At 49.4% G+C, this 18,229-nt stretch overlaps 1 protein-coding gene across 5 annotated transcripts in view; it reads right to left on the reverse strand.

Moving 5' to 3' along the window:
* tp53bp1 (tumor protein p53 binding protein, 1) overlaps positions 1-18,229 on the reverse strand; it is a 119,709-nt gene that overhangs the window by 12,949 nt on the left and 88,531 nt on the right. For all 5 annotated transcript variants that reach the window (XM_068015552.1, XM_068015553.1, XM_068015554.1 and 2 more), the window contains 4 exons: positions 11,561-12,230; positions 11,011-11,163; positions 7,040-7,353; positions 5,071-5,235 (listed from right to left, as the gene is read on the reverse strand). In XM_068015552.1, the coding sequence (XP_067871653.1) occupies positions 5,071-5,235; positions 7,040-7,353; positions 11,011-11,163; positions 11,561-12,230 (1,302 nt within the window). The remainder of the gene's footprint in view (positions 1-5,070; positions 5,236-7,039; positions 7,354-11,010; positions 11,164-11,560; positions 12,231-18,229) is intronic.

Consider the following 18,229-nt stretch of genomic DNA (forward strand, 5'->3'; position numbering starts at 1 on the left):
CCAATGGTGGAGCAATCAAAATCGGGGATGCTCAAGAGGCCAGAATAGGAAGAACGCAGCCATCTGGGGAGGGTGGTAGATTCCAGAGAGAGGGAGCGGGGTGAGGGATTTAAAAACACAGATCAGAACTTTAAAATTGAGGGGTTGTTTAAGCGGCAGCCAATGTAGGTCAGCGAGCATGAAGGGGTAATGGATGAATGGGGCTTGGTGCGAGTTAGGACGTTTGGGATGAGCTCAGGTTTATGGAGTTCGCTGCATAAGAGCAGACAGTGGCAATGCATCCAAACTGCCTACGATGCTTTACATGGAACTTAGACCCCAGAAACAGGCCATTCGGCCCAACTGGTTCATGCTGGTATTTTGCATCCATACAAGCCTCCTCCTACCCCCTCCTCATTATTCTTTTCATGGGATGTGGGCGTCGCTGGCCAGGCCAGCATTTATTGCCCATTCCTAATTGCCCTTGAGAAGGTGGTGGTGAGCTGCCTCCTTGAACCGCTGCAGTCCATGGGAGGTAGGTACACCTACAATGCTAGTAGGAAGGGAGTTCCAGGATTTTGACCCAGCAACAGTGAAGGAACGGCGATATAGTTCCAAGTCAGGATGGTGTGTGACTTGGAGGGGAACTTGCAGGTGCTGGTGTTCCCATTCATTTTCTGCCCTTGTCCTTCTAGGTGGTCGAGGTCGCAGGTTTGGAAGGTGCTGTCTAAGGAACCTTGGTGCATTGCTGCAGTGCATCTTGTAGATGGTACACACTGCTACCACTGTGCGTCGGTGGTGGAGGGAGTGAATGTTTGTGGACGGGGTGCCAATCAAGCGGGCTGCTTTGTCCTAAATGGATACTCTATCTGAAGTCTATTCCATCTGAAGAAATTTGATAGACTTTAATTAGTAAAAGGAAATTTTACTATCTCTTTGTCCTATTCTTACATTGTACCTCTATTGTCATGGTCTTTAATGAATATTCGTACATTGATTATGAATGGTCAGATAGCTAGTAAACTTAACCTGATGTGTATATAAAGATTAGGAAATTGCTGGAAAGATGTAAGGCAGAAATTAAATCAGTTATAGTAACATTGATATCTGGACTAATTTAGACTCACTTGAATCAAGAGCTTCTTGAGTGTAGTTGGAGCTGCACCCATCCAGGCAAGTGGAGAGTATTCCATCACACTCCTGACTTGTCCCTTGTAGATGGTGGACAGGCTTTGGGGAGTCAGGTGGTGAGTTACTCGCCACAGGATTCCTAGCCTCTGACCTGCTCTTGTAGCCACGGTATTTATATGGCTACTCCAGTTCAGTTACTGGTCAATGGTAGCCCCGAGGATGTTGATAGTGGGGGATTCAACGATTGTAATGCCATTGAATGTCAAGGGGAGATGGTTAGAATCTCTCCTGTTGGCGATGGTAATTGCCTGGCACTTGTGTGGCACGAATGTTACTTGCCACTTACCAGCCCAAGCCTGGATTTTGCCCAGGTCTTGCTGCATTTCATACACAGACTGCTTCAGTCTCTGAGGAGTCACAAATGGTGCTGAACATTGTGCAATCATCAGCGAACATTCCCACTTCTGACCTTATGATTGAAGGAAGGTCATTGATGAACCAGCTGAAGATGGTTGGGCCTAGGACACTACCCTGAGGAACTCCCGCAGTGAGATGATTGACCTCTAACAACCACAACCATCTTCCTTTGCACTAGGTACAATTCCAACCAGCGGAGAGTTTTCCCCCCGATTCCCATTGACTCCAGTTTTGCTCGGGCTCCTTGATGCCATACTCAGTCAAATGCTGCCTTGATGTCAAGGGCATTCATTCTCGCCTCACCTCTTGAGTTCAGCTCTTTTGTCCATGTTTGAACCAAGGCTGTAATGAGGTCAAGAGCGGAGTGGCCCTGGCAGAACCCAAACTGAGCCTCCCTGACCGGGTTATTGCTGTGCAAGCGCCACTTGATAGCACTGATGAAGACACCTTCCATCACATTACTGATGATTGAGAGTAGGCTGATGGGGCGGTAATTGACCAGATTGGATATGTCCTGCTTTTTGTGTGCAGGACATACCTGGGCAATTTTCCACATTGCCAGGTAGATGCCAGTGTTGTAGCTGTACTAAAACAGCTTTGCTAGGGGCACAGCAAGTTCTGGAGCACAGGTCTTCAGTACTATTGCTGGAATATTGTCAGGGCCCATAACCTTTGCAGTATCCAGTGTCTTCAGTTATTTCTCGATATCACACGGAGTGAATAGAATTGGCTGATGCTGGGGACTTCAGGAGGAGGCCCAGATGGATCATCCACTCGGCACTTCTGGCTGAAGATTGTTGCAAATGCTTCAGCCTTATCTTTCGAACTGATGTGCTGGGCTCCCCCATCATTGAGGATGGGGATATTTGTGGAGCCACCTCCTCCTATTAGTTGTTTAATTGTCCACCACCATTCACGGCTGGATGTGGCAGGACTGCAGAGCTTAGATCTGATCCGTTGGCTGTGGGATCAATTAGCACTGCCTATTGCATGTTGCTTACGCTGTTTGGCACGCAAGTAGTCCTGGGTTGTAGCTTCACCAGGTTGACACCTCATTTTGAGGCATGCCCTCATGCACTCTTCATTGAACCAGGGTGGGTCTCCTGGCTTGATGGTAATGGTAGAGTGGGGGATATGCTGGGCCATGAGGTTACAAATTTTGGTTGAGTACAATTCTGCTGCTGCTGATGGCCCACAGCTCCTCATGGATGCCCAGTTTTGCATTGCTAGATCTGTTTGAAATCTATCCCATTTAGCATGGTGGTAGTGCCACAGAACACGATGGAGAGTATCCTCAATGTGAAGGCGGGACATTATCTCCACAAGGACTGTGCGCTGGTCATTCCTACCAATACTGTCATGGACAGAAGCATCTGCAGCAGGCAGATTGGTGAGGATGAGGTAAAGTAGGTTTTTCCCTCTTGTTGGTTCCCTCACCACCTGCCGCATACCCAGTCTAGCAGCTGTGTCCTTTAGGACTCGGTCAGTAGTGGTGCTACCGAGCCACTCTTGGTGTTGGACATTGAAGTTCCCCACCCAGAGTACATTCTGTGCCCTCGCCACCCTCAGTGCTTCCTCCAATTGGTGTTCAACATGGAGGAGTACTGACTCATGAGCTGAGGGAGGGCGGTAGGTGGTAATCAGGAGGTTTCCTTGTCCATGTCTGACCTGATGCCATGAGACTTCATGGGGTCTGGAGTCAATGTTGAGGATTCCCAGGGCAACTCCCTCCCTACTGTATACCACTGTGCCACCACCTCTGCTGGGTCTGTCCTGCCGGTGGGACAGGGCATACCTGGGGATGGTGATGGCAGTGTCTGGGATATTGTCTGTAAGGTATGATTCCGTGAGTATGACTATGTCAGGCTGTTGCTTGACTAGTCTGTGGGACAGTTCTCCCAACTTTGGCACAAGCCCCCAGATGTTAGTAAGGAGGACTTTGCAGGGTCGACAGGGCTGGGTTTGCTATTGTCGTTTCCGGTGCCTAGGTTGATGCCGGGTGGTCCGTCCAGTTTCATTCCTTATTGACTTTTTGGTGGTTTGATACAACTGAGTGGCTTGCTCGGCCATTTCAGAGGGCATGTAAGAGTTAACCACATTGCTGTGGGTCTGGAGTCACACGTAGGCCAGACCAGGTAAGGACAGCAGATTTCTTTCCCTAAAGGACATTAGTGAACCAGATGGGTTTTTACAACAATCGACAATGGTTTCATGGTCATCATTAGACTAGCTTTTTTTAAAATTCCAGATTGAATTCAAAACCCACCTTCTGCCATGGTGGGATTCGTCCCCAGGGGAATACCTGGGTCTCTGGGTTACTAATCCAGTGACAATACCACTACACCACCGCCTCATCTAACCCGCACTAACCAGTGAACAAGATATATCCACCATTTGCACTTGTAATCTGATAGACGGTCAAAGTCTAATTTATTTTTAAGTCTACATTGCCCCTCCCCTTCAGAGCACGACAAATAACCACGGATGTTGGGAAGTTATTTCCTGGACTGGTTTCCATCATCCGAGGGGGCTGAAGAGGAATTTTCCAGAGAGTTTTATCACCTTACAGGTGCTGGGTTTATTCTGGGTTTTTTTTTAAACCAATAGTTACATTGAGTGTGGGTTGATGTCAGTTGTGGCTCAGTGGGCACTCTTGCTCGTGTGTCAGAAGGTTGTGAGGTCGATTACCTCTTCAAATCCAGGCTGACACTCCCAGTGCTGTATGGAACCAATGGGCAGGAAAACGAGAAAGAGAGACCTGCATTTCTATAGCGCCTTTCACCACTTCATGACATGCCAAAGTACTTTACAGACAACTTTTTGAAGTGTAGTCACAGTTGTAATGAAGGAAATGTGACAGCCAACTTGCGCACAGCAAGCTCCCACAAACAACAACGTGAGAATGACAATCATCTGTTTTAGGGATGTTGATGAAGGACACTGGAGAAAACTCCCCTGCTCTTCTTTGAAACAGTAGACATGGGATCTTTTATGTCCATTCAAGAGGACAAACAGGATCTGTTTAACATCTCAACTGAACGTTAGTTAGGGTTTGCTCGATTCTGGTACCCAAGTTATCCCTCTACATGTGAATTGTTCCCCAAAATAACTTCTCATTTAACGATCATTATTTGACAGTCGATACCCGCTTTCCACTCAGTCAATCCGCTGGACTGAGGGAACAAGGATGTTCGTCGAGTCAGAAACTGACCTTTCACCTCTGGGGCCTGGTTCATCTCCAGCCCAGACAGTTGGGACAATAGTCTCTGACTACAGCTAAAGGCCCGACATGCATTCTCGGTCCAGCATAAAACTACCCTAACTGGGTAGTCTAGAGACGCCACAGGACAGCTGGCATTGGTAGGGTGTGCTGGTTAGAACATAGAACAGTACAGCACAGTACAGGCCCTTCGGCCCACAATGTTGGCAGTCAAAACCATTGCCGGGGCGCGGCACAGAACTAAAAGGAGCCACAGTGCCAATACTAATGTGTTCCATTTCCCCAGTGCCAGCATTCCGACATTCCCCAACTGCACTGCTTACCTCCCAACGAAAGATCTGATTGGCGGTCGTCCTCGTTTCCCCCTGCCCCGGGGTGCAGGGCTTCTTGGCGTCTGTTTATTGCCCATCGGCGTGTCTTCGATCTCTACCACTCCAGATAGCGGCTGCTTAGAGGGCGACCAAGACAGGGCTCCAACCTTCCGAGGGCTAAACAAAAACAATCAAAAAGGTGGAATTGTGGGTTAAAAAAAAGAAAATACGCACAATCAGATCTCTCCTGGGATTGTGTTTATTAATAAGCCACTCACCTGGGCTGGCAGATGTAGTAACTCCTCCCAACCACCAAGTGACACAATGAGCTGGACATCAGCCCCTCTCACTTTGCGAACTGGGGTCAAACCCCGAGATGACAGGCTCCTCTGGAAGAAGCAATGTTCCGCACTCGAGTGCAGCAGTGAGCCAACCCGGAAGGTACTGCGCAGGCTGTTCAGGTTGTCCCGTTTAAGATATCGCGTTTAAAAAAAAATGTAAAGGTAGCGCACAAAGAGGCTGCACACAATGAAAAGCTTTAGAGGTGACATTGGCAAGATGTCCCATGTGAATTCAAATAGGCAGCGCAACCAGTGCATCAACCTTTTCACCCAGAGAGGCCACAGGATGGCAGGTGAGACTTAAAACAATGTCACTCTAATATTCTGTATCTAACCCTGTGCAGTCCCTGTCCTGGGAGTGTTTGATGGGGAGAGTGTAGAGGGAGCTTTACTCTGTATCTAACCCCGTGCTGTACCTGCCCTGAGAGTGTTTGATGGGGACAGTGTAGAGGGAGCTTTACTCTGTATCTAACCCCATCCTGTACCTGTCCTGGGAGTGTTTGATCGGACAGTGTAGAGGGAGCTTTACTCTGTATCTAACCCCGTGCTGTACCTGTCCCGGGAGGGTTTGATGGGGACAGGGTAGAGGGAGCTTTACTCTGTATCTAACCCCGTGCTGTACCTGTCCCGGGAGGGTTTGATGGGGACAGGGTAGAGGGAGCTTTACTCTGTATCTAACCCCGTGCTGTACCTGTCCCGGGAGGGTTTGATGGGGACAGGGTAGAGGGAGCTTTACTCTGTATCTAACCCCGTGCTGTACCTGTCCCGGGAGGGTTTGATGGGGACAGGGTAGAGGGAGCTTTACTCTGTATCTAACCCCGTGCTGTACCTGTCCTGGGAGTGTTTGATGGGGACAGTGTAGAGGCAGCTTTACTCTGTATCTAACCCCATCCTGTATCTGTTCTGGGAGTGTTTGATCGGACAGTGTAGAGGGAGCTTTACTCTGTATCTAACCCCATCCTGTACCTGTCCTGGGAGTGTTTGATCGGACAGTGTAGAGGCAGCTTTACTCTGTATCTAACCCCCGTTTTTTTTTTACTAGAAAACCCATCACATTTATTGGTGTGTACATTTTCTTTTTACAAAACCGATTAAACCAGTGATTCTGGAATGTTCGGATATCTATACAGCCTGGAAGCTCAGGAACAGTATCAAGTTAATGGGAAACCATTTGCCATTTCCAAAGAATGAGCTGTATGGGCAGTGAGCTGCAGACACTTGACCCTCTGCCCAGGCACAATGCCTTCACAACCAGTGACTGAGCTGGGAGATTCCCATTAACTTGGTATCTAACCCCCGTGCTGTACCTGTCCCGGGAGGGTTTGATGGGGACAGTGTAGAGGCAGTTTTACTCTGTATCTAACCCTGTGCTGTACCTGTCCCGGGAGGGTTTGATGCGGACAGTGTAGAGGCAGTTTTACTCTGTATCTAACCCCGTGCTGTACCTGTCCTGGGAGTGTTTGATGGGGACAGTGTCGAGGCAGTTTTACTCTATCAAACCCAGCACTAGTTGACAATGGGCAGGAGATAAAAGCAGAGATGGGGGTGGGGTGGGGAAAGAAAGAGACCACTAAACCCACCATGCAGTCACCAATACAAGTCCCACATCTGACCACCCACTAGGTAGCGCTGGCCCCCACCTGAGTTTAGACTGGATGCCTCTGCCACTCGGCACAACAAACTCCCGAGGGTCCGTCCCTCCGTTCTTTCCTCTGGTGATGCCTCCTCCCCTTCCCCGCTCATGAGAGGTGGGGGCCCCTCCCCCGCTGCTGCTGCTGCTGTGTGCCAGCGACGTGATGCTGCTGGTTCCACTGGACCCCCGCAGTAAGCTGGAGGCTTTCGAAGAGAAGGAACTGATGTCCCCTAGGTCACCAGAGGTCATGGACCCCGTGGCCCGTGACGGAGAGACCTCGTTCTCGTATTCCCGGCATTCCACCACTGGTTCCTCACTCTCCTAATGAAACAAAACAGAGACAGAAAGGGGCAGCATTAAATGGAGACCCCTGATCTATTTAGATTTGTCAGGCGTGGCACAGTAAGTAACATTCGCACCTCGGAGTCGCTAAGGTCGTGGGTTCAAGTCCCACTCGGGGGATTTGAGCAGATAATCTCAGTTAGCATTCCAAGTGCAGGACTGAGGGAGTGCCTCGCTGTCGGAGGGGCAGGACTGAGGGAGTGCCTCGCTGTCGGAGGGGCAGGACTGAGGGAGTGCCTCGCTGTCGGAGGGGCAGGACTGAGGGAGTGCCTCGCTGTCGGAGGGGCAGGACTGAGGGAGTGCCTCGCTGTCGGAGGGGCAGGACTGAGGGTGTGCCTCGCTGTCGGAGGGGCAGGACTGAGGGAGTGCCTCGCTGTCGGAGGGGCAGGACTGAGGGAGTGCCTCGCTGTCGGAGGGGCAGGACTGAGGGAGTGCCTCGTTGTCGGAGGGGCAGGACTGAGGGAGTGCCTCGTTGTCGGAGGGGCAGGTCTGAGGGAGTGCCTCGTTGTCGGAGGGGCAGGACTGAGGGAGTGCCTCGTTGTCGGAGGGGCCGTTAAACAGACTCCACCTGCCCTATCATGTGGACGTAAATGACCCCAAGTCTGCTTTTTTGAACAAGAGCCGGGGAGTTCACTAAAACTGATTATCTGGTCATTATCTCATTGCTGTTTGTGGGAGCTTGCTGTGTGCAAATTGGCTGCTGCATTTCCTACATTACAATAATATCACCTTATCTTCATCAAAATCCTGGAACTTCCTACTTAACAGGAATGTGAGAGCACCGTCACCACACAGACTGCAGCAACACCCCCTCAAGGAGCAATTAGGGATGTATAATAAATGCTGGCTTTGCCAGCGACACTCACATCCCACAAATGAATGGTAAAAAGAATGAATAGCATAGATGCATTTAAGGGGAAGCTGGATAAACACAAGTGACAAATGAATAGAAGGTTATACTGATAGAATGAGATGAAGCAGGTAGGAGGAGGCTCATGTGGAGCAGAAACACACTGTGCTGTATGTTAATTGTATATGGTGTTTAATTGAATACAGGTGGTGGGCACTAACTGGGGATTCACCTGTGCCCCAATAAATAGACACAGACTGAAACTGTGGTCGCTGGATTAGGAGGTGCATGCTTTTATTGTGTATTGAGGAATTAAGAGGGCTAAAAGGGGTCATGAAATATCTTTAGCAAACAGGGTTAAGGAAAATCCCAAAGCCTTTTATTCATATATAAGGAGCAAGAGGGTAACTAGAGAAAGGATTGGCCCACTCAAGGACAAAGGAGGAAAGTTATGCGTGGAGTCAGAGAAAATGGGTGAGATTCTAAACGAGTACTTTGCATCGGTATTCACCGAGGAGAGGGACATGACGGATGTTGAGGTTAGGGACAGATGTTTCATTACTCTAGGTCAGGTCGGCATAAGGAGGGAGGAAGTGTTGGGTATTCTAAAAGGCATTAAGGTGGACAAGTCCCCAGGTCCGGCTGGGATCTATCCCAGGTTACTGAGGGAAGCGAGAGAGGAAATAGCTGGGGCCTTAACGGATATCTTTGCAGCATCCTTAAACACGGGTGAGGTCCCGGAGGACTGGAGAATTGCTAATGTTGTCCCCTTGCTTAAGAAGGGTAGCAGGGAAAATCCAGGTAATTATAGACCGGTGAGCCTGACGTCAGTGGTAGGGAAGCTGCTGGAGAAGATACTGAGGGATAGGATCTATTCCCATTTGGAAGAAAATGGGCTTATCAGTGATAGGCAACATGGTTTTGTGCAGGGAAGGTCATGTCTTACCAACTTAATAGAATTCTTTGAGGAAGTGACAAAGTTGATTGATGAGGGAAGGGCTGTAGATGTCATATACATGGACTTCAGTAAGGCGTTTGATAAGGTTCCCCATGGTAGGCTGATGGAGAAAGTGAAGTCGCATGGGGTCCAGGGTGTACTAGCTAGATAGATAAAAAACTGGCTGGGCAACAGGAGACAGAGAGTAGCAGTGGAAGGGAGTTTCTCAAAATGGAGACATGTGACCAGTGGTGTTCCACAGGGATCCGTGCTGGGACCACTGTTGTTTGTGATATACATAAATGATTTGGAGGAAAGTATCGGTGGTCTGATTAGCAAGTTTGCAGACGATACTAAAATTGGTGGAGTAGCGGATAGTGAAGGGGACTGTCTGAGAATACAGCAGAATATAGATAGATTGGAGATTTGGGCAGATAAATGGCAGATGGAGTTCAATCAGGGAAAATGCGAGGTGATGCATTTTGGAAGATCCAATTCAAGAGTGAACTATACAATAAATGGAAAAGTCCTGGGGAAAATTGATGTGCAGAGAGATTTGGGTGTTCAGGTCCATTGTTCCCTGAAGGTGGCAACGCAGGTCAATAGAGTGGTCAAGAAGGCATACGGCATGCTTTCCTTCATCGGACGGGGTATTGAGTACAAGGGTTGGCAGGTCATGTTACAGTTGTATAAGACTTTGGTTTGGCCACATTTGGAATACTGCGTGCAGTTCTGGTCGCCACATTACCAAAAGGATGTAGATGCTTTGGAGAGGGTGCAGAGGAGGTTCATCAGGATGTTACCTGGTATGGAGGGCGCTAGCTATGAAGAGAGGTTGAGTAGATTAGGATTATTTTCATTAGAAAGACGGAGGTTGAGGGGGGACCTGACTGAGGTGTACAAAATCATGAGGGGTATAGACAGGGTGGATAGCAAGAAGCTTTTTCCCCCCCCAGAGTGGGGGATTCAATTACTAGGGGTCACGAGTTCAAAGTGAGAGGGGGAAAGTTTAGGGGGGATATGCGTGGAAAGTTCTTTACGCAGAGGGTGGTGGGTGCCTGGAACGCGTTGCCAGCGGAGGTGGTAGACGCGGGCACGATAGTGTCTTTTAAGATGTATCTAGACAGATACATGAATGGGCAGGAAGTAAAGAGATACAGACCCTTAGAAAATAGGCGACAGGTTTAGATAGAGGATCTGGATCGGCGCAGGCTTGGAGGGCCGAAGGGCCTGTTCCTGTGCTGCAATTTTCTTGGTTTCTTTGTTTGTTTCTAAGTCTGTAAATAAATGCTTCTAAAAGTGTGTAAAGATTGGCTCCAGTTCTATCCTTCAGCATCTGGCTTTCTGGATACAACACTATATTCTATGTAATTCTATTCTAGAGGGCTTGACAGGGTAGATGCTGAGAGGTTGTTTCTGCTGGCTGAAGAGTCTAGAACTGGAGGCACACTCGCAGCATACGGGGTCAGCCATTTCGGACGGAGATGAGGAGCAATTTCTTCACTCAGAGGGTTATGAATCTTGGAATTCTCTAGCGCAGAGGGCTGAGGATAATCAGTTGTTGAGTATATTCAAGACAGAGAATGATAGATTTTTGGGCACAAGGGGAATGAAGAGATAATGGGGATAGGGTGAGAAGGTGGAGTTGAGCTAGCTGATCAGCCATGGTCTTATTGAATGGGGAGCAGGCTCAAGGGGCCGGATAGCCTACCTCTGCTCCTTTTTCTTATGTAGAATCACCTGCACCTTTGAGCTCAAAGAGGTTTCCACATCTGCCTTCCTCGGACAGCGACTTCTTCGCATTCCAACCCCGAACACAGACTCCACCTCACCCTCGATGAGTTCTTACCTCGGTCACTTTGCGCTCCACCTCTTTCCCATCCATGTAGTAAACGTCAGTGATGATGCGGGTCAGGACCGTGCGCACCTCACGGATGGTCCGGACGTGCCTACGCAGGAGCCGTCCTGGCGGAGGGGCAGGCAGCTCAAACTCCTCGTCCTCCTTCATCCGAAATGAGCGCGAGCAGAGCCGTTTAAATAAAAAAGACAAAATGTCAGCTGGTCGACGCAGGATAAAGCACAGCTTCAGGTCAAAGCAGCAGGCAATATCGATTTGAAAATCAGCAAGAAATACTTTAAAGACAGACATTACAGAGATTATATTTAATCAAAAAGTGTGAACCGTTCGGAACAAACTGCAAAAAAAAAAAATTCTAAACTCAGCTCAATAAATGGGGAGAGTTCGGGAACCTGATGAATGACTGTTTTAGAGCATTTAGACTGCTTCTGAATGGGTTCGGCTTGCTGACTCTCTGTCTCTCACTTGGATTTTATGTTTCACAAACAAGACAAACCCAAAATCTAACATCACACTCGAAATTAAGCAAACGACTGAGTACCTGACTGTGGAGGGAATCCGTGTCTCGATCGTCTGCTCCCTGATTTGCATGGAAGGAGGTGCTCCTTGACCGCATTTCAGGCTTCTCAGAGGTCCTTTCTGTCTGTACCATAGCGTCCCGAGATGGAAGTTTGCTGCTTTCCTGCGGCGCGGAGCTGCCGATGTTGGTCTGAGTGGCGGTGTGCACGAAGCTAAAGTCTGTCAGACACTCGGGAGCTCCACCACTTCCATGAGGCTGCACGGCCCGCGTGCTCACTTTGCTTTCGATTGCCCTCCTCTCCGCTGGCTTGGCCGACATCGCCTTCTCGTCTTTGAGACAGGGCTGTGGGGTCTCACAGACCTCCAGAGTTCTCTCTTCAGCCTCGCAGTCAGTATCCCCCTGGCCTTTGGCCAGCACTTGACCACAGGCCACAACGTCCAACTCCATGGCTTCTTCTTCTTCGCTTTCCCCCCTGCTCCCAGCCGAAGGCTTGGCAGCGCTCGATTCTGGCATGGATTCCTCGGGCGTCTCCCCGACTTCCCCCTCCGCCTCATCTTCTAGCGGCGTCTGGCTGACCAGGATGTGACGCCGTGCTCTCTGCTTCGCCCGCTGTTGGCGCTGCCAGGCCTTGTGGTCTTCACAAGCTTGCTCTGCCTCTTCCTCGGTGCTGGGGAGGCTGTAAGGCTCATTTCTGAAAAACAGCATCAGCAACAGGTCCGCGTGAAAGAAAGAAACTCTCTCAGTTCCCCGACCACAAAGTGGTTCAAGGAGGAAAATCCAAGGCTGCGTTTGCTGACAATGCAACCACTCGGTGGTGCAGTCCTGGCACATGCTTAAATGCAGCCTCATCCACTGAAACGTCACAGTCTGCCACCTCACCGGCAGCTTCCAGTAATAAAGATGGCACTGCTGTGGTTCGGCCACATTTGGAATACTGCGTGCAGTTCTGGTCGCCACATTACCAAAAGGATGTAGATGCTTTGGAGAGGGTGCAAAGGAGGTTCACCAGGATGTTGCCTGGTATGGAGGGCGCTAGCTATGAAGAGAGGTTGAGTAGATTAGGATTATTTTCATTAGAAAGACGGAGGTTGAGGGGGGACCTGATTGAGGTGTACAAAATCATGAGAGGTATAGACAGGGTGGATAGCAAGAAGCTTTTTCCCCAGAGTGGGGGATTCAGTTACTAGGGGTCACGAGTTCAAAGTGAGAGGGGAAAAGTTTAGGGGGGATATGCGTGGAAAGTTCTTTACGCAGAGGGTGGTGGGTGCCTGGAACGCGTTGCCAGCGGAGGTGGTAGACGCGGGCACGATAGCGTCTTTTAAGATGTATCTAGACAGATACATGAATGGGCAGGAAGTAAAGAGATACAGACCCTTAGAAAATAGGCGTCATGTTTAGATAGAGGATCTGGATCGGCGCAGGCTTGGAGGGCCGAAGGGCCTGTTCCTGTGCTGTAATTTTCTTTGTTCTTTGCTCAATTTGTCACAAAAAACAAATTAAACCCAAACCCCCTTCACCTCTCAACGGCTGCGATCACAGCCTCCAATCCACCCCTAAAAGTATCCCACTCCATCATACCATTGCCGCTTCTCTTTGCCCCTACTCCTCTGCCATTCTGCTCGCTGCTGTCTCCCCTCAGCCACTTGCTCCAGGCCTCGCTGCTTCACCCCTCTCGGCCGCTCGCTCCCCACCTTGCTGCTTCAGCGGCTTGTTCCCTACCCCCCACACCCCCTCCAAAACCCAATGCTTCTTCAGGTGGTGCGGCAGGAAGCAGGTGGCTGGGAGAGGCCGGGGAAGAGTGAGCAGCCCTGGGGGATGGGAAGTGGTGAGGGCAGGAGCGAGTGGCCGAGGGAGGAGTGTGGAAATGGCGAGCAACAAGAAGCTCGGGGTCATGTTTTCAGACTGAGCGGTGGTGTTCCGCAAGGCAGTCACCCAATCTGCACTTGGTCTCCTCAATGTGGAGGAGACTGCATTGTGAGCAGCGAATACAGGTAAAACCTCCTCTCTCCTCACTATCCCAGGCCCCAAACACTCCTTTCAGGTGAAGCAGCGATTTACTTGTACTTCTTTCAATGTAGTATACTGTATTCGCTGCTCACAATGTGGTCTCCTCTACATTGAGGAGACCAAGCGCAGATTGGGAGACCGCTTTGTGGAACACCTCCACTCAGTCCGAAAACATACCCCGAGCTTCCGGTTGCTTGCCATTTCAACACTCCCCCCTGCTCTCATGCCCACATGTCTGTCGTTGGCCTGCTCCAGTGTTCCAGTGAACATTACCGCAAGCTCGAGGAGCAGTACCTGATCTTTCGATTAGGCACTCTACAGCCTGCCAGACTGAACATTGAGTTCAATAATTTCAGAGCATGACTGGCCCTTTTTTATTATTTTATTTTATTATTTGTTTTACCATGTGCCTGCCTTGAACTGGGTTTTTCATGTTCGTGCTTTTGGCTAGGGCTGTTCATTATTCTGTCATTAACGCTCTCTCTGCACTAATGCTTTGTCTTTCACCACACTATTAACATACTCTCTTTGCCTTTTCCTCATGACCTCCTTGTCAGTTAATCTCTCCAGCCCTGTGTCCTATCACACACCTTCCCTTTTGTTCTCTTCCTCAACCCCCTCCCCTTCACTTGCTTAAAACCTATTCCCTTTCTAACCTTTACCAGTTCTGATGAAGGGTCACTGACCTGAAACGTTAACTCTGTTTCTCTCTCCGCAGATGCTGCCAGACCTGCTGAGTATTTCTAGTACTTTATGTTTTTATTTCAGATTTCCAGCAGCCACAGTATTTTGATTTTATTTTAGTGTTACTTTAGCAATCCTTACCCCGACAATTTTGTTTTACTTCCAGTCTCATCCCTTTGCATATGGAAGATCTAGAAGACGGCTTGATCGAGACTTTTTAAATATCAACAGGATTCTGTGAACCACACCTCAGAAAACATTTAGTGGCCTGGGGCGGGAGGGAAGGGGGGGAAACGGAACAAATTCACCAGAATGATTCTGGGGCTTAGAGTTAAATGGAGGCAAGTGGCATAAATTTAGCTCCAATCCCCTTGAGTTCAGGAAGTTGAAAAGGATGATCTGATCAAGACGTTTAAAATAATTCGATGGGGTAGATACAGAGAAACTATTTTCTCTGATGGGTGGAAAAAAAAAAAAATCGAGAACGAGAAGACGAACTTAAAATTAGAGCCAGGCCGTTCGACAGGAAGATCAGGAAGCAGATCATCACCAAAAGGAGAGTGGAAATCTGGAACACTCTCCAAAGAGCTGTGTATCTCGGGGACAATTGGAGCTTCCACTACACAGATTGAGAGATGGAATCATGTTTGTAGGAAAAGGGTAATAATGGATTATGGAACCAATGCTGTTAACATACAGATTGGCGGAACAGGCTCAAGGGGCTGAATGGACTACCCCGTTCCTATGTCGCATCACTCGTGGGAGGACAGGTTTCCCAGGCTGTGGAAATCACTTGTCTTTTCATCATGTGCCAGCTTAAACAGGCCAACCCTCTCCTTACTGACAAAGCCTGCACGTGCGCACGCATGCACACACCCTCTCGCACAGACATCCTCTCACAGTCTCTTTTACTTTACGGTCCTCCTTACGAACATCTGGGGGCTTGTGCCAAAGTTTTGAGAGCTATCCCACAGACTAGTCAAGCAGCAGACAATGTCCCAGACACTGCCATCACCATCCCTTGGTATGTCCTGTCCCACCGGCAGGACAGATCAAACAGAGGTGGTGGCACAGTGGTATACAGTAGGGAGGGGGCTGCCCTGGGAATCCTCAACATCGACTCCAGACTCCATGAAGTCTCATGACATCAGGTCAAACATGGCAGATCCAGTTGGATGGTTCCCCGAGCAGACTGCCAGATGCCTCATCACCAGAGCTTTCAAACAAGCACCAAGACATAGCTTGGCTGGTGGTGAAAAGAGCCCTCCCAGTCAGATCCTTCCTGCACGCCCAGAGGCTCGCCCCCTCCACACGCTGCCCTCGAGGTGGCTGCGGTGGGGAAGAGACAGTTGCCCACCTCCTTCTGGAATGTGTCTTTGCAAAGCAGGTGTGGAAAGAGATGCAGTGGTTTTTGTCGAGGGTGGCAAAGGTGCAGAATGTACTCTGGGTGGGGGACTTCAATGTCCATCACCAACAGTGGCTCGGTAGCACCACTACTGACTGAGCTGGCTGAGTCCTAAAGGACATATCTGCTAGACTGGGAATGCGGCAGGTGGTGAGGGAACCAACAAGAGGTAAAAACATACTCGACCTCATCCTCACCAACCTGCCTGCCGCAGTTGCTTCTGTCCATGATAGTATTGGTAGGAGTGACCACCACACAGTCCTTGAGGAGACGAAGTCCTACCTTCACATTGAGGATACTCTCCATTGTGTTGTGTGGCACTATCACCGTGCTAAACAGGATAGATTTTGAACAGATCTAGCAATGCAAAACTGGGCATCAATGAGGCGCTGTGGGCCAACAGCAGCAGCAGAACTGTGCTCAACCACAATCTGTAACTTCATGGCCCAGCATATCCCCCACTCTACCATTACCATCAAGACAAGAGACCAACCCTGGTTCAATGAAGAGTGCAGGAGGGCATGCCAGGAGCAGCACCAGGCATACCTCAAAATGAGGTGTCAACCTGGTGAAGCTACAACCCAGGAAAACTTGCCTGCCAAAAGGCTTAAGCAGCATGCGATAGACCGAGCTAAGCGATCCCATAACCAACGGATCAGATCTAAGCTCTGCAGTCCTGCCACATCCAGTCGTGAATGGTGGTGGACAATTAAACAACTAACTGGAGGAGGTGACTCCACAAATATCCCCATCCTCAATGATGGGGGAGCCCTGCACATCAGTGCGAAAGATAAGACTGAAGAATTTGCAACAATCTTCAGCCAGAAGTGCCGCGTTGATGACCCATCTCTGCTTCCTGCTCAAGTTCCCAGCATCACAGATGCCAGACTTCAGCCAATTCAATTCACTCCGTGTGAGATCAAGAAACGACTGAAGACACTGGATACCGCCAAGGCTATGGGCTGTGACAACATTCCAGCAATAGTATTGAAGACCTGTGCTCCAGAACATTCTGCGCCCCTAGCCAAGCTGTTCCAGTACAGCTACAACACTGGCATCTACCCAGCAATGTGGAAAATTGCCCAGGTATGTCCTGCAGACAAAAAGCAGGACAAGTCCAACCCGGCCAATTACCGTCCCATCAGCCTACTCTCGATCATCAGTAAAATGATGGAAGGTGTTGTTAACAATGCGATCAAGTGGCACTTGCACAGCAATAACCTGCTCAGTGACGCTCAGTTTGGGTTCCACCAGGACCACTCAGCTCCTGACCTCATTACAACCTTGGTTCAAACATGTACAAAAGAGCTGAACTCAAGAGGTGAGGTGAGAGTGACTGCCCTTGACATTAAGACAGCATTTGACCGAGTATGGCATCAAGGAGCCCAAGCAAAGCTGAGGTCAATGGCAATCAGGGGGAAAACTCTCCACTGGTTGGAGTTATACCTAGCACAAAGGAAGATGGTTGTGGTTGTTGGAGGTCAATCATCTGAGCTCCAGGATATCACTGCAGGAGTTCAAGGTAGTGTCCTAGGCCCAACCATCTTCAGCTGCTTCATCAATTACCTTCCCTTCGTCGCAATTCCTCAGATACTGAAGCAGTCCACGCAGAAAAGCAGCAAGACCTGGACAATATCCAGGCTTGGGCTGATAAGTGGCAAGTAACATTTGCGCCACACTAGTGCCGGGCAATGACCATCTCAAACAAGAGAGAATCGAATCATCTCCCCTTGACATTCAATGGCATTATGATCGCTGAATCCGTCACTAATAACATCCTGGGGGTTACCATTAACCAGAAACTAAACTGGAGTAGCCATATAAATACTGTGGCTACAAGAGCAGGTCAGAGGCTGGGAATTCTGAGGCAAGTAACTCACCTCCTGACTCCTCAAAGCCTGTCCACAATCTACAAGACACAAGTCAGGAGTGTGATGGAATACTCTTCACTTGCCTGGATGGGTGCAGCTCCAACAACACTCAAGAAACTCAACATCATCCAGGACAAAGCAGCCCGCTTGATTGGCACTCCATCTACAAACATTCACTCCCTCCACCACCGACGCACAGTAGCAGCAGTGTGTCCCATCTACAAGATGCACTGCAGCAATGCCCCAAGGCTCCTTAGACAGCACCTTCCAAACCCGCAACCTCTACCAACTAGAAGGACAAGCAAGGGCAGCAGATACATGGGAACACCACCACCTGCAAGTTCCCCTCCAAGCCACACACCATCCTGACTTGGAACTATATCGCCGTTCCTTCACTGTCGCTGGGTCAAAATCCCGGAACTCCCTTCCTAACAGCACCGTGGGTGTACCTACCCCACATGGACTGCAGCGGTTCAAGAAGGCAGCTCACCACCACCTTCTCAAGGGCAATTAGGGATGGGCAATAAATGCTGGCCTGGTCAGCGACGCCCACATCCCACAAATGAATAAAAAAAATTACAGCATAGGTTATAGAAGAGCCCCAAAAAAAAACTAAATCCATGGTTTGTTCATCCCCTCCCCAGCCCAAAGAGGCCAGTTTCTGAATCCCTACCTCAATTCTATCAAAAGAGGGATTAAAAATTTGAGAAGTTGGGCGGGAGT

Source organism: Heterodontus francisci, chromosome 35 (assembly GCF_036365525.1).
Source record: "Heterodontus francisci isolate sHetFra1 chromosome 35, sHetFra1.hap1, whole genome shotgun sequence".
Classification (NCBI taxonomy): Eukaryota; Metazoa; Chordata; class Chondrichthyes; order Heterodontiformes; family Heterodontidae; genus Heterodontus; species Heterodontus francisci.